Here is a 17,240-nt window from a genome sequence, read left to right as displayed (position 1 = left end):
ACAGATGGTCATTTAAAATTTTGATTATAATCTGAGTGCATCGAAGAAATGCGCCATGAACCATATTCGTTCAATGAAGCACTTATTTAGCACACGTTTTAGCGTCTTTTAAGCATTTGAGATGTTATCTTCGGTTTGGCGTGTTTTCCGTCTAAGAGCAGTGGGCCACTCAGCCTATGAGAGACAATCAGACTTCGAGCAAAGTATTTCTCCTGTTGGTGCTCCTGTTTCTGAGTGTGGTCAGGATGGATGGGAAAAGATGCTCCTTTCGTCCATTTCCCAAAAGCTCCTTGACTGCCCTCTGCTGTTAACTCCAGCCGGGACTCTGGCTCAAAAACGACAGTGTAGGATGAGGCAGAGGAATGGATACCAATTCCAAAAGAACCATTAAAAGTTACATTTCTCACTTGATGTATCAGGAGATCAGGAGCAACATCTTTGTCATTTTATTTCCCAGTTTGGTGAAGTAGAAAAACAAGCACAGTCACATGAATGTGTGTTGCACTTTTGCGTGAGCTTTTCCTAACCCTTGCATTTACTCAGCAAAGTTTCAAAATGTTGCATCTTTGGTTGCTTGTTTTTTCCTGATTTTATTCACGTTTCTCTTCTGGGATACAAACGGGGCAGAAAAACGGCCGTGCAAAGAGACTGGCTTGAATCTGATTCTCATGCAGATGTGAGCAATATCTGGGCATCTGATGCACCCACTTCAGAACTATTGGGGGTGTGGGGATGGCAGTCCTGGGATAATATTTTAGCCTGGTTCTTTGCCTCTACCAAGTAACTGTTGGTTCCTTTTAAGCCAAAAGAGGCAATTAAAAAAAACCAAACTAAAAAGCACTGGCCATTTCCCCCCCTGTGTTTCATCCCACACTTATTTTAGAATGTTAAAACATAAATGTACGTTCAAAGTGTGACACACATTCAGTATTGCTTTGATGCTTGGATAAATTGTGGATTGTCTGCAACTCCAAGTTAGAGGCTGTTGGGATTTTTTTTTCTTTTTTTCTTTTTAAAAAGAGGAAGTTTGTTTGTTTTTGTTCTGCAAATTTTCTTCTCTTCATCCACCCTTAATATGTTCTGGGTTTTTTTTCCCCTCCCAAATGAATCATTGCTGATTAAATAATAGGTCCCCTCCCTGAATCTTGTAAATCTTGTTGTATTTCATGGTTTTGCTAGTCCTTCAGCAGACAAAGCCAACCCAAGGTTGTTTTCTTCTTTTTGAGGGTGGGAGGTGGTAGTGGGGGGAATTTTTGCATTTATCCAAAGAGGGGGGAAAAAATAACCCAAACCCTCTTTCCAAATTCATTTTAACAGCTTAAATGATGTTTGGGAGAGAAATATGATACTAAATGTCGAAGGAGAAATCCTAGGCTAAGAGAGCAGAGCCAACGCTAAGCAGGGTATGAGCTGATTCCAGATGCCACCTGAACTAACAGTTTGATTTGATGCAGAATCAAGCATTAGCTGGAGCGCCCAGCCTTCCTTTGCAAAAATATTTTTCTTGGGGGAAAAAGAAAAACATAGATTTTACCTTGACTTGCTTTCTTCCTGACCATTTTTCTTACATGTAAGTCCTTTCATAACTAAACATCAGGTGAGTTAGTAGAAGTTCCATTTTGTTACGTTACCTTAAACGGTGTTTTTCCAACTTGGCTACGTTAAGATTTCTGGATGTCTGAACTTCAACTCTCAGACTTCCCCAGACAGCTGCAGTATTTCATATTTGTTGTCTGCTTGCATTTTAAAAACTAGTATTTCAGAGAAAATCCACCACCTTTTTCCATAGGAGGTTTTGGTTCTTTGGGGCAAACATCATTTACCCAAAGTCAACAGAATAAATAAAGAATTCCCAGGGTCTGCCTGCTATTTTATGCCCTCTGGAATGAGGGTTCCTCTGCAATCCAACCCCAGAGGGATTTCTAAGGGCCCTGAATACCTGATCTTTGGCCAGACTTTGGCCCTTGGTGGCCTTTTCTTCCTTTCTTTTCACCTCTGACATCCGACTCCCTTGCCTCATTTTAGTGTCTTCTGTATTGTTCTGGTTTTTAAAAATGTTTTAACCATCTGGAATCACTTGGAATTGAATGGCATAAAAATTTAATAAATTATCATTATTATGATGATTTAATTCCTGGCAATGTTTTGGGTAAAAAAAAAAAGCAGGTTAGTATACTTCAATGTATCCAATGCATCAGACTTAGCTACCAGCTGTTTCAGTCTGCAGAAATGCCCAAAACTCTTTGACTGCTTTTGGAATTAATTGTTGGAATGTATTTCTATGCAACAACTACAGTAGTATTCAGCCAGTAGATGGCAGTATTTACAAGTTTGGATCTATGGTATATACTCTTTTGTTCTGAGTAGAGTTTCTTGTTTCCTGTTACAGCAAAATAGCTGTGCAGTAAAGCACATGGTGACTGTACTCTTTGTTTGCTCTGTGTGGTGCTTTATATAAACAGAATTTCTAACAACTGCAATAGACTGAAATTGCAAGGCTGCTTCATAAAGAAACAAGTGATTCACTTATTGAATTGCTTCTGGTAAGTTCACTGCTGATGTCTGGAAGAGATCTCTCTCAAACTGGACACAAGTCCCATTGCATGAAAGTCATTGCCCATAGAGACGTACAACACAATTCATAATTTAGTTGTGGAATTTACTGTGTCAAAATGTGATGATAGGGAGTGTCTGCACTGGCTATTAATAATGTATAAATAGAAATTCCTACATTAGAACCGAAATTCCTCTGAGAAACCAATAGTAAAGAAAATGGGTCTTTTCCACACTTACTTGTGGATGTCTGACTGGCCACTGGAGGCATAAAACATTACTCAGAAGCAGAAGTATGCACGGCAGATAAAATACGTTTCAGAACCCACCTCAGAGAAAAATCTGAATTAATTCAGATTGCTTTGCAGACTAAACTGGCATCTTGCTTAAGAAAAATCCACTGTTTCATATTTCTCACTTCAGTGCCAAAAAGAAATCAACAAATGTCCATTAGCAAATTGAAGGAATTAAATGTAATTTGTAGGCATGAAGTCTAAAAATCCAAACAAATTCTGCCTGGGTTTCTTTGGAGGGAAAAAGGCTTTTAAATATTGAAGGGTGTTATTTTTATAAAGGAATCCATGTAATGTATTTTATTTCATGGCAAAATTGGATGTCATTTTGGGGTCATTCTGTACCTTGAGATTTTCTGCATGAGATTTTTGGTAAAGGCATTTATTGTTCGAGGAATTAAAATTACTTTTTCATTGTTTATATGAATGTGCCGTGCATTATAAAAACCCTTAACTAAATCCTTCCAATAATCCCAAACAATAGGTGTACTCCCAGGCTAGAATTTGGAAGCTTCTTTTATTTTGGGCTCCAACTTGGAACTCAAATTACAGCCAAGATGCCATACGATTGAGCAACTATTTCTCTGAAAGACTGAGGCAAATGTTTGGGAGGATTTTTAGACAGCGTATCCCTCTTCCTGTTGTGGGTGCTTTGTTAGATCCTTTGTTGTGTGTTTTGCATGGCAGGACAGTGTTGGTGCTTTGTTCAGACACAAGTCTCTTCCTGCTTGTAAAGCTTCTACCCAGGGGCTTGTGCACAGGGGTTGTGTATCACAACTGCATGATGAAAACTTTGCCTGTGTGCCAAAAAGGAATCAGGCTGCCGTCTCTGAGTAAGCCCCGCCCCCCCTTGATTTTGAGTGATGATTGACATGCATGGAATCCTAAAGGAGTTTTTTATCAAACACGATTTTTTTTCAACAAACCGTATTGATCTGTTCTGCACTTTATATGTTTATTTCTAATTTGCCGTCATCATTTTTTACAAATAACTCGAGGTGACCAACCTATCCGATGTCCTCTTTTCCCCACCACAACAACCCTGTGAGGCAGGTTGGGCTGAGAGAGGGACTGGCCCAAAGACACCCAGCTGGCTTTCATGGCTAAGGCAGGACTAGAACTCACGGTCTCCCTCTTTCTAGTCTGGTGTCTTAACCGCTAGACCAAACTGGTTCCCTCTAAAGCCTAAGAGGCCATTTTATGGGTGAGTTCTTCTAATTTAAATGCTTTTGCACAACTGGGCATTTGTTTTAAAACCCTCAGATCACCCTCTGACCATGTCTCCTCTTGCAGCTCGCCCAGTTACAAACATGGCCTGGGACATCTTCTTCTGCCTCAGTTCTTCTGACACTGCCGTCATCTTGTCTGTTGTGTCTTGCCCGCTCTCACCGCAGCCGGGGTCTTCTTATCTGCTTCCGAACGCTGAAGAATGTCCTAGTATGCCTCCCGGCCCCAGCCCTGGCTCCATGCCCAGACAGGCTGAAGAGGAAGAAATACCTCCAGCCCCCAGCTCTGGCTCCATGCCCAGGCAAACAGAGCAACTAGACCCCTCCCCCTCCTCCACAGCATGTGAGCCTGAGGGAGGTCTATTACCAACAGCTACCGACTGGAGTGACCCTCGTGTCAGAAGACTTGATAGGCAGAGGCAACAGAAGGAAGGGAGGGGCAGGCCTGGATAAGTGCTGAGTCATGGAGCCACACCCCATGGCCTATATAAAGGATCTGCTTTCTGGCATTCTCTGAGTCAGGCAAAGTCTAAACATATCTTGCTGAAGTCACTTTCTGGTCTCCTGCCTGCCCTGAGGACTTTGCTAGGACTTTGGCAGAGCTGCAGAGGCACACCTGATTCGGATTTCCCTGACCCGGCCGTCAGCGGAGGAGTGGGACACGACATTGTCCCCCTGAGGCTGATAAATGAAGCAGGCTTCAGCCACCCGTAGCTGATATTAAATTAGTCTTCCCCTCCTATTCTGACACCGCCTAAGGCAGCCCAAAGGCTGTGAAACTTATTACTTGGTCACTCGTTATCCTAACGTAAACTGAATTCATGGGCATAAAAGTTTCATGTTCTGCCAGCTCAGGAAGGGCCTGCTGCCTTGTTATAGACTCCAGATGTATTCCAGATTCCCCCCTGCCCCCCGTGGTGCAGGATTTGAGATTCGGGAACTCTGCGTACTCTGGTGTGAATGAAATTCCAGAGTCGACGTAGCTCGCTTAAACCATTAGGACTTTGCTTCCCGTTCTGTTAGGCCTCTTAGGACTACAGGTGTTGACAAGACACAGAGGTAGTCACAATGGCCATAACCTCTTCTCTTTCTTCTCTGATTTCTAGCAGTCAATGGGTGATGCACATAAAAACCCATCAGAGATTTGGCAAACTCACATTCCTTCTGGGTTTTAACAGAGCTCAGAGTATGTCAGGATCGGCTATTTTCACTGATGCTGCTTAACCTCCCACAATCCCTGGATAGACAGACGGTGATTCAGAGAGAGGTTTGAGCTGGCAGAACTACCTGTTCCCTGTGGATAGAGAGCAATTATTGAGCAGCTACTGCTTGGTGAACAGAAAGCGGAGAAATTTCTTGGGCAGAGATAAAGAACATCCATATCCCATTGATGCTTTCGAATGAGCCATTGAAACGTTCGGCAAAAATATTATTTACACCCTCAATTAAATCCTCGCTCTGCTCTAAAGAGGATTGAGGCTGGGCAGTCCACGCAGAGACGGTGCCGATGGTCTTTTGATCATTTGTTGAAAGATAGGCCGAAGTGTAAGAATTCAGAAAATGATTCTCCACATTATCCTTGTAGAATTCGGAAGGGAATTTTCCAGCTACCGCTGATCATTATGAAAAGCAAGAATGCGGGTTTTCTTCTGCTTTTAAAGCTTTGGTTCTTCCTCCAAACAGGACAGGAGAAAAAGGGAAGCTCTCAGAAACCTTTTCTTGACTCTAGCCCAGGGATCTCCAACCTTGGCAACTTTAAGCCTGGAGGACTTCAACTCCCTGCTGGCTGGGAATTCTGGGAGTTGGAATCCTCCAGGCTTAAAATTGCCAAGGCTGGAGACCTCTGCTCTAGTAGAAAATGCCTCCTTGGGTGTGAACCAGGTTCAGAGCCTCCTAAAATGCAGCTTCCCTTCCAAACCCCCAAGTGCTTACCTTAATTAAGGTTGTTGAAATGTTTATTTTATTTTACACCTACTCTGCAATAAGCTCAGCCATGTCATTCTGCTCTACCAAATTCTTAACTTTTGTTCTGCCTTGTTAAAGAAACCAAATTGCTTTAGGCAATACATTTCTTTTACTTATTTATAAAATTCAATTGGCCGCCCATCTTACCACAAGATTACTACTTACATTAATACATAATGACAAGGAGCAGCGCTCAGGCAGAGGTGCTTGTTTCGAGGACAGTTAAATGTTTATAAATGCACATTTTTCTCCTTATTGTCTTCTGTACTTTATGATTCCTGGGTACTTGTTATCCCAAGTAGAGCATGCTTTCCAGTCTCTGAGTATGGAAGAGAGACGTAAAGGTTTGTTTGCAGAAGTTTCAATTTTAAAATAATAGCACTGGATTTGCTGGATATTTCTAGGACAGTAGCTGTAGCATAATCAAAATGGGGAGGATACCTGAAAATTCTCTGGCTTTCTGCATTGGCAACCTGGAGCCAAATGCTGAGTTGACTGACCTACAGATCACGTTAGAGAAGTGTGAAGGAGGTGTGATTCCCCTTACAAACGGTGTTCAGAAGACACAAAACACGCGACCTGAATGGTCATGGGGAGAGACCATTTAGATGAATCCAACCAGTGTATGAATAGGACCAGATTCACTTAGTGTGATGATAGTTTGATCTACTTTCGGTAGTTAACCTATGAACTCTGGAGCTGGAGAACGTAATGGCCTCTTTGCACAGAAATGTGTCGTATTTGTCTCAATAATCAAAGAAAACAAATAAGAAAGGGTGGACTGCTTGTTTTTTCCTTTAAAGCTGGGTATATATATTAGGCATCTGGACTTCAACTCCCAGAATTCTCCAGCCAGTTGAAGTCTAGACCAATGAGGTTGAGAAACATTATGTTAAGACAGTTGTTGCAGCTGTTAGAACTTCATCTGATTTTCCAATCCCTATCAGAAACAAATGTTCCTGACTTCCCAAAGTTCAAATCAGTTGCCTGGACTTAAGCAAGTGGAACTCTGCCATAAAATTACCTAGGTACCATTAAGCAACAATTAGGGGTATTTAAAAAAAAAAAACAGACACAAACAACTCAGAAGATTCAGTCCAGGTTTTTTGGATAGTTTCAGCATGCATCATGTTCTCTAAGCGATGCCAAATCTGAAGTGCTCAAGCACGTCCCGAAACCACCAATTCTATCTGCGTTTCAGCGTAATGGACCTGCCACGTGGTGTGTTTGGCTCTGATGATGGCAACTTGGACTTGCTTGAAAGATCTGTGTCAAAATTGCGAATCCATCAACTCCAACTTCAACTTTTTATAAATTGTCCATCTGCTTCATGTAAGAGGCTTCTTGTATGTAATTGTGGAAACCTTGGGAGAAAACCTGAGGCATTTTCCATTTAATAGGAGAAGATAATGGAGTGTTAATATCAGTGGTGAAATTCAAATGTTTTTACTACCGGTTCTGTGGGCGTGGCTTGGTAGGCGTGGTTTGGTGGCATGGCAGGGGAAGGATACTGCAAAATCCTCATTCCCTCCACACTCCTGGGGGAAGGATATTGCAAAATCTCCATTCCCATCCCACGCTGGGACCAGCCAGAGGTGGTATATTTGCCAGTTCTCTGAACTACTCAAAATTTCTGCTACCAGTTCTCCAGAACCTGTCAGAACCTGCTGGATATCATCCCTGGTTAATATCCATTGGGGTCACAGATAAGCAAATCTACCATGTGATGCTCCAGTCCGCTTGAAAGATGGGTAGACTTGGCTGGGGAATTCTGGGAGTTGAAGTTCGCCCATCTGAAACTTGCCAAGATTGAGAAACACTGCCTTAAAGTCACGGTCCTCCTCATCTCACTGATGTTGAGTTTCTGGTTGGAGTATTGTTGAAGGATTCTGAAAACCAGACCAATGTTAACTGAAAATTTTCATCCCTCCTACCTGGCACACACACACACATTCTCCAAACTGCACAACAAAGCTCCTGGATTAATTAAGAGCCATGGTGGCCCAGTGGTCAGAATGCAGCATTGCAGGTTGACTCTGCCCACAGCCAGGAGTTCGATCCTGATTGGTTCAAGGTTGATTCATCCTTCATCCTTCCAAGGTCAGGAAAATGAGGACCCAGATTGTTGCAGGCAATATGCTATCAATTGCTTAGAGGGGGCTGTAAAGCACTGTGAAGTGGTATATAAGTCTAAGTGCTATTGGCATTGCTATTAATGCTGTGTCATAAATTGCCTTTTAGTATTCTTCAATCGCCTTCCATTCACAATCAATAGTACCTGGTGTATGGTAACTTTGATCCAGAATAGGAATAAGGGCCAGGGAGACCAAACTTTCCTTAATCCATTTTTAAAGAGTGTCATTGCTTATTTCGTGAGCGGGGATAATTTATTCAGTAGTAGTAGTAGTTGTTGTTATTGGTTTGGTCATCTCATCTCTGCAAGGCCTCTGTTACAGGCCAATATTATGTCAGAAACATAAATATCAGGATTTAAGGCAACCTGACTATAGTTGTTCTTATTTTCCAAGGCAGCAGCCACATTGGAGGCCACTGTAACGAAAGCATTTCTAAGACTTTTAGACACAAATAGACTTATTTACACGTATCAATCTTTTTGAATACAGTTCATCAGGATTCAAGTGGTTTTCCAACAGCAGCCGTAAGAGGGCGATCTTGATTAACGGATGAAAACTAGTCCATGAAGACATCTGGGCATTTGCTCGGAGTAAATTCCGATCTGCTGGACCATCAGCTTAGGTTTCAACTCCATGGAATTAAAGGTCTGCTGTTGGCAGTGTCAGAGTCCCTCTTTGAGTGCCTGGCTAAGGCAGCGCCGAGCCTGGATGAATCAGCATTGTTGTTTATCTCTCTGGTGCTGACAAGGAGAACAGGAACTTCCATATTCATCCGAGGCCTTTAACTCCAAATCCTCTCCAGCTGATTTCTTTGGAGGGCTCCTTTGCTTCCCCTGACAGTATCAGGGAGTAAAATATGGCGTCTTTTCAAAAGACGAATCTTTCACCACCGTCAAGCGCTGGGCATTTTCAGATATGAGAGACGGTTATAATATTTTGCATAATGAAAGCAACAAAAGCCATTGACCTTTTCAGATTTAGATGAGAAATGTTTCTCACCACCGGGACAGATTCCCAAATGACGGCAGTTAAACTGCAGAAGATGTTCTGTTATGTCTGTGTCCTTTAGGAGATGGGCCAACAAGATGTAGGTTGTGTGAATAGACTGGAAGTGTTCAGAAACGAATGGAACCCAAAATTATTGGAGAGCAGGACCGAATACAAGTAGCAGTGCATGTGTTTGAACTGCAGATCTGCTCTGGTGATCCACCTCCTGGGAGCTTGTTCTGCTCTCCAGGTCTCCTCCTCCTTTCCCTCCTTTCCTCCTCCATTCCTCTCTCTTTCCTCTCTGAAAGAACCTGGCGGGTGGGCTCCCCACAAGTGCAGGGCAGTCATAGAACAAGTAACCGTCCACTTACGACCACAATTGAGCCCCACATTTCTGTTGTTCAGTGAAACCCTTGTTATTTTTTCCTCATTTTACAACCTTTCTTGCCACAGTTGTTAAGTGATTCACGGTGGTTGCTAAGTTAGTAACAGAGTCATTAAGTGAATCTGGCTTCCCTGTTGATTTTGCTTGTCAGAAGATCGCAAAATCACGGCACATAAATATGAGTCAGTTGCCAAGCGTCCGAATTTTGATCTTGTGTTCACGAGGATGCTGCAGTAAGTGTGGAAAAGGGTCAGAGGTCATTTTTTTTAAGTGATGTTGAATGGTCACTAAATGAACTGTTGTAAGTTCGGGGACTACTTGTCATCCTGGAGCAAACCAGCAAACCAGATGACAATATCCGAACCTCTTCTCTGGGACCACGCTAAATGCGGCTGCCCCTTCTCTCCCATCTCCGCCAGTGTCCCAGCCGAACCTACGACCCTACGGTCAAGACCACCCGGGATTTCCCCGATGACGTCATCAGCTTCATCAAGCGCCACCCCCTGATGCACAGAGCGGTCCACCCGGTGGGCCGGGCTCCGGTCTTCACCCAGGTCAACGTGGAACACCGGCTGACCCAGATCGTGGTGGATCGAGTCACGGCCGAAGACGGACAGTATGACGTCCTGTTTCTAGGGACAGGTAAGTCATAGACAAAGAGACCCGTGTGATTTCCAAATCATTAAAAAGCAGCTTTATATCTAATTTCCCCAAAGGATTGCTTGGGGTGGACTGGACCCTGAAAAAGAAGGAGATGATATGTCACCGATTGATTGATTGATTGATTGATTGATTGATTGATTGATTGATTAGCCCTTGGGCCATATCAAAGTGCAGAATTCCAGAAACAAATTATTACTGAAATTAGAATAAAATATGATTTAAAATGAAATTGGAATAAAATATGATTTAAAATTAAATTGGAATAAAATACAATCTAAGATGAAAATGGAATAAAATACAATAATTTAAGACAGGGGTAGTCAACCTTTTTATACCTACTGCCCACTTTTGTATCTCTATTAGTAGTAAAATTTTCTAACTGCCCACTGGTTCCACAGTAATGCGCCATGTATCGTCGTCTGCGCATGCCTCTCGCACATTGTGGATTGGGTTTGGAGGGGGTGCGCCGGCTACCAGCTCTGCTTGTCTGTTACAGCTGGGTGGTGTGGGGGGAGATGCGCGAGCTATTCTGGGAGGAGGCTCTTTTGTTTGTAGTTCACTTACGTAACGTCAACTAAACTTATGCGCGGGGGATACAAGTAGTATATTTTCAGAAATTTAAATTGTCAAAGGGAATTTTATGAAAACCTAATGAAAATGTTTTTAAATAATGCTATGAAAATTTTTTAAAAAGTCAATTAAATTAAAAAAAAGGAATGCTTCAGTATCGGACAAAACCCCTACCGCCCACCATGAAAGCTGGAATGCCCACTAGTGGGCGGTAGGGATCAGGTTGACTACCACTGATTTAAGATATAGATAAAATATGATAAAATTATATTTCGGTGTCACTCACCCTTACAATATACCCCAATGATATATCACTTAATAACAAGAGATACGATAACTAGAGCAGAGCAATTGCAGTATTCAATATCTAAAGGTACAATCCGATTCTGGTCCTGATGACCAGAACATAATATATATATTCACGGAGGGATTTTTGTAACCACATGAAAGCAGATAGTGACTCTTGTTTGCTTATTTATTTATTTTTACTTCTCCGCTTCAGAAAGGCCCCTGAGCACACTGCAAAAGGTTGTATTTCCATACTGCACAAAGAGTTAAGACCCCTCTAGTTTTTTAACTTGCAAAGTGACAAGCTGGTCTGGCTAGGTTCCCCCCCACCCCCTCCAATATTATGGAAGACTCACATGAAGCAGCTTTGTATTTTTTATATCACTATTCCACTGGAATACAAAGTATCCTTGCAGGATTTCTTCTTAAAGAAAAATGTCAGACCTATTTAAATTGGCTCTAGTTATTCAGCTTTGCTCTTCACTATAATAGATGCCTGCAGGTTTAAAACAGTCAGTAGGTGGCAGTCCAGAACCTCAGCAAAGAAGACTCATCTAGACTATGAAAAAATAAGATTCTTCTGACATGTTAAGAAACTGGAAACTTGCTCCGTACTAAATCAAGCTAATGGCAGTTTTCTCAGCAATTAAACATAATAGCATGAAAGACTGAACAACGTGTTTTTTGTGGTTGGTTTTGAAAGAAAGCTGAAACAAGCGCTCAATTAATAAGCTTACAAAGTGAATACACAGAGCCCATTTTTAGCCTAATCTCACCCACCAAATTGCCATGAAAATTTGACTCTGAATTCTTTGTTAGACAAATAAAAGCCTCCAAGCATAAGAACTTAATAGATAAACAGAAATGTTAGAAATAGGCAGAGAAAGTAGAGGATTCTGAAGATCGGTTGTAAGTTATCTAGTAATTCAAATCGTATAATGTTTACAAAAACTTATTTTCCCAAAAAGCTAATCAGAACCTTGAACTGGGTACTTATTTCTCATCCATTTCCAGATTCTCAATGGGCACAAAAAATATGGGTTTTTTTTTAAGAAGTAGTAGATACCCTTTAATGTTTCTCTGCCAATTGCAAATTATAGCTGAGCGGTTATGAATATCTGTTCCAATCTGGGAACATTTTGTAAATATTGTCAGACAATCAGAGCTAAGCTATTGGGAGGCAGGAGCTGGGGGTGGGGGGTGGGGGGCTGAGAGAGTCATATAATGCTAAAGCTGGAGAAGGCCATTGACACGTCCGGCCACCCTCTGCTCTGGGCAGGAGTCCCAGGTGTGGTATCTCTGACCGATGGCCGGGTGGATGGCCCTCCTGGTTCCAGCATAAACTCTGCTGGCTTTTAGGAAGTTTTCCCTAGCGTTCCTCAAGCGCAGGGGACATGTTCACGTTCATTGGCTGCCTAATGAAAAAGAAACCTCCTTCAGGGGACCAAAAAAAGAAAATCGGTTTTCAGTCTGGGTGGCCGGAGTCATTTGAGAACTTGGAAAAACCAGGTAGATTTTGTAATTTGTGAACAGGATAGTTCAGTGGCGTAGCTGTGCGCCAATCCAGAATGTTGAGGGTTTTTTTTAAGAAAGCTGATCACATTCACTCTAACGACAGCGCCCAGCTAATCAGGGTTAATTTCAGAGAAAACTATCCAAGTTGAGAGGTGGTTAGCACTTGGTCTGCTTTTCCTTGAGGAAATTCCAGGACTGGAAAGTCTAAAAGGCATTTTAGAAGAAGGCGGTGGCAGAGCTCTTCCATGTTAATATATTACGTGTTAATAACACATTATTAATTTTAGCAGACAGATTTAAACAGAAACGCAAAAGCTCAATGTGAGATGATGATTTTGGCAGGCCCAATGGAATAACAGTGGAGAGACCCCAAAACGGCCAAGTCACACAGTACCCAAGTCCAGGTCTTTGTTGAAGCTTGCAGCTCAAAGGGCACCAAAAGGGCCTTAGCAAAAGCTGGGGCCACAACTTTATGCCTGGTTTCTATGGTACCAAGACCTGAATTTGGCTAGATGGTGCATCTGTTTCTCATGCAAACTCACAGAACCCTGAGATGTAAATGAGACCCTGAAAAACATACAGATCAGATGGTGTCAGCCTAATGATCCTGAAGGCCTCTTACAACTATCTGAAGATTCGTTCCTTTTCTTCATGCATCAAACAAGCAAGTTCAACATCTATGGAGCTTCTCAGTCATCCAAAGCCATCCAGCCTTTGCTTTTTCAAGAGGCAACTGGACTTTCTTTGTTTTTGTTTTTTTGAAGACATTTTGTTTCTCATCCAAGAAGCTTCTTCAGCTCTGAAGAAGCTCAGCTCAAGAGCTGAAGAAGCTTCTTGGATGAGAAGCAAAACATCTTCAGAGAAAAACCAGAGAGTCCAGTTGCCTCTTGAAAAAGCACCTTTGGGACAAGCCAGTTAAACATGATCTTAACTCAGAATGAACTCTACACTTCTAGAATCTTTGTAATATGAAGGGGAAGTCAAGAGATGTCACTAGGCTCCTCAAAATACAGCGGTCTTTTGCAATGCCTCTACACCACGTTGCATCAGGAACTGAGCTTGATTTCAGAGCCACATTGTAGAGGTAACCCTCAGTTTACATTTGGGACCTGAGGATAGCCACTCGTTCCACATTTCTCCCAGTATCCCATGTTTCAAGAGCTCCTATTCAGTCCTCCTCAGATGGCCCATAACCAGACACCCCCTTCACCTCGAAAAGGTGGTGAATAGATGAGACTCAGCTTATTTTTTCAACCTTCAGAATTTGTTTTACTCATACAAGAGTCGTCTTCCTTCAGATTAAGCGATGCTGCACAAAATTTTAGCACATTGGAAGGCATTTGACCAAAGTAGGAAATTGAATGTGGTCACTTTACTGGAAACTATTTATCTCTCAATCATTCTTCTCTTAACAAAGATAAATACTAACGGTATAATTACCTTCATCATGAGGTTTAAATTTAGTGAAATTAGCATATGGGGCAGTCAGTTTAATCAAAGGAGAAGCTTGAAGCAACGTGCGTTAAGTTCAGAGATGTTTCTTTCCTTCAACTTTGGTCCTCAGTCATTTAATTTCAGGATCTTTTGTTTGTTCAATCACTGCCATATGAAAAGTTCCACACGCACAAAATGCAGGCCAGGGGAAAATGTAGGAAATAATTCACAATTGATTGCAGGGGAATTGGCATTGTTGCAGGTTGCTCATTTGCATAATCCACTGACAATGTACCTGGAGGGCTTTTGGGGTGCATGGGAACCAGACTGATTTTTTTTTTTTTTTTACTGATCAGGAAAAGTTTCTAGTGCTTAGTCCATGCTCAAAGGCATTGTCTGTCCATGGCAGAAAAACTGCACGAGCACTGAAGGCGGCACATGAAAAGTATGCTTCCTATCATCTTAGTACACAACATTATATAACATTCTAGGGGAGTATATGTGATCATTTATTAATTTCTCCCATATGTTGGAGAATAGGACGGTAATAAAATGTCAGCCCTCCCAGTTAAACCAGACAGGAAACATCACCAGATGATCTAATTCTACCTTATTCTCAGGCCTTATTATCAGAATCTTGCAAGTCTGAGAATACAAATCTCCCACCGTCACGTTTAATAGTCTGGTATGTTAGGCCGGTTCCTTCCTAACTTTCTTTCTCTGCCTGTTAAGCAGCTGTGGGCTCCTTGGCCTTTTCTCTGGTCCTTCCCTAGGCAGCATCTCTTCCTCTCCCTCCTTAAGATCCTTTCCACACACCATTACGTCAAAGGAGTTGCTGAGAGATAATTCAACTGATAACAGATAGATAGATAAATAGATAGATAGATAGATAGATAGATAGATAGATAGATAGATAGATAGATAGATAGATAGATAGATCTATCATCTATCATCTATCCAGCAAACAATGTTTATATTACCATGAGGTCACCTGGAGACTGGATGTGACTTGTTTAGAGTACAGCCATGATTAAAATCTCTTATACCTTATTTATTTAAATAACTTATGTGGTCGCCTATCTCACCTGGTCTTATTAGGTCGCTCACAACAACCAATGCAAATAATCCTGGCTCTGAACACAAGACCAACCAGCTTTCCTTTCTTCTCTTCCCTTGACAGGATCCATCCCTGTAGGCTGTGGCCATACAAAAGCAACAAATTAGATTTAGCCATTGGCCTCATAACATGTTCTCTCTTGGTATTCAACAGCAGCAACTAGTGATCAGAGAAGGAATAAAAAGAGATATTTATATGATGTGGATCAGTAGGGGGTTTCAATTTTGGCTGCTGCTAGTTTGTGCGCATATGCAGAGATATCCGGGTGGGTGGGTGGAGCTTCCCGCCACTACCGGTTCGCCTGACCCAGGGAGAACCAGTAGCAACCCACCACTGATGTGGATTTAGCTAAAAAGTACCAGGAGAAGAATGGAGATTCAAGGCTTCTGTTTACAGGAAAGTGTTGACAAAAGAAGAGTTTCCAGAGTGGAGAAACTTCTGATAGATTTTTTTCAGCTGAATCTTTTCAATTTCAGATACTGGAACTGTGCTGAAAGTTTTGAGCATCACCAAAGAAAAATGGGACATGGAAGAAGTGATCCTGGAAGAACTACAAGTATTCAAGGTAAGTCTCCAAAAAGCAAACTTATCTTTTTACACTAAGGGAATAATTAGTAAGATATTTGCTTTTTATTTTATTATGAAATTTATTTGCTGCCCAATGACTCTGGGCAGCTAAGATATATTTATATCTTATAAAGACTTCAATAACAGCAACATAAATAGTATGCCTTTTTTATGTACTAAGAGGGAGAAAAAGTATGAAGAGTGAAATTTGAGATCAGTCCTGGTGGAGTAAAAGTCTGCAATCCTTTCAAGGATAGGAAAACCATTCTGATCATCTTAGCAAACTTACTTGCTGTGTCCCTGTTCCAAATCTTGAGGCTGCTAATGAAGCAGCTCTCCTGCCAATAACAATGATGTAGTGAGATTTTTCGTGATATGGTCACACGCATTAGTGGTACCACCCCTCAAAATTAGGTCTTCTTCCAGGCAAGATCATGGACATCTTCAGGGTGTTCAGATACAATGAGCTATTATTGCAAAATAATCATTTCGCAGGGGAAAAACTTTTTTACAAAAAGAAAGTAATATCCCTGTATCCTTTTTTATGACGTTAAGTAGATGTGATGATTCTTGTTTTAAACCTCCATCCTATATCATCTTTTGGCTGCCCCAGACACCAGTTATAACTATATCACATTGAAAAAAATCAAGAATTGCCAATCAGCTGCCAAGTAATCTGGAATTACTAAGCATGTACCAATTTGTTGCATAGTTGAAGTATCAGATTTAATACTAAAAAGAGCTATTAGCTCAGCAGATTTCCTTCTACTTTATGTACTTCATTTCTTTTCTTTTTTTCTTACCGAAAAAAATAGAAGGGAAAAATCACTGTAGGTTCTGTATATTTTTATTAACCCATCTGAGGGTTATTTAATTTGATGTAGGTATTTCCAAGAACATGTAATCGACAGAGAGGGATTTCCTCACTCAAAGAATACTGTAGCCCATATTACTTGCTTCAAGCAAAAGATTTATTTGACCACCCAAAGATTGTTCAATTCAAATGGAAGCAATTAATACGTTCTTCCTGAAATCTCCCAGGAAGAGTTCTTGGTTATGGAAAACTCAAATCTAGGAAGCAACTTCAAAAACTCAAGGCTACCCTGGAGTGTTTTCCCCATCAAATAACCTTCATTCACAGGATTATATAAGCCCAGAATTCCATTCTTATATTCCAAGTTAGACCTGAAGATAATTGATTTCTCAAAAAGGCTTCGATACAACTTTGTGGTTTTGGGTGATGTAAGAAAGATATCACTCCCTGATAACATCTTTTCCTGTCAAAGGCAAACAATGTTGACCCTGTCTTCACTGTTGCTTGTTCATTTGCTTTGCAGCATCCATCACCTATCTTGACCATGGAAATGTCTCCAAAGCAGGTAATTCGCAAGTAGTAATTTTAGCCCTTGATGAGTGGCTTTTTTAAAGCCCATGTCTTAATATTTTATGATTTAATATTTGCTCCGGGGTTTTTCCCTAATCTTACCCTTTCTGGTCCTTCTTGTCAAAATTATTCCTTTTGATTTGAAGTCCATTTCAACA

At 41.3% G+C, this 17,240-nt stretch overlaps 1 protein-coding gene across 6 annotated transcripts in view; it reads left to right on the top strand.

The window, feature by feature from the left end:
- SEMA3D (semaphorin 3D) overlaps window positions 1–17,240 on the top strand; it is a 125,719-nt gene that overhangs the window by 92,296 nt on the left and 16,183 nt on the right. For all 6 annotated transcript variants that reach the window (XM_058190050.1, XM_058190048.1, XM_058190049.1 and 3 more), the window contains exons 12-14: window positions 9,964–10,186; window positions 15,608–15,696; window positions 17,036–17,077. In XM_058190050.1, coding sequence (XP_058046033.1) covers window positions 9,964–10,186; window positions 15,608–15,696; window positions 17,036–17,077 — 354 coding nt within the window. The remainder of the gene's footprint in view (window positions 1–9,963; window positions 10,187–15,607; window positions 15,697–17,035; window positions 17,078–17,240) is intronic.

Source organism: Ahaetulla prasina, chromosome 7 (genome assembly GCF_028640845.1).
Source record: "Ahaetulla prasina isolate Xishuangbanna chromosome 7, ASM2864084v1, whole genome shotgun sequence".
Lineage (NCBI taxonomy): Eukaryota > Metazoa > Chordata > Lepidosauria > Squamata > Colubridae > Ahaetulla > Ahaetulla prasina.
This window is presented reverse-complemented; position numbering and strand designations above follow the sequence as displayed.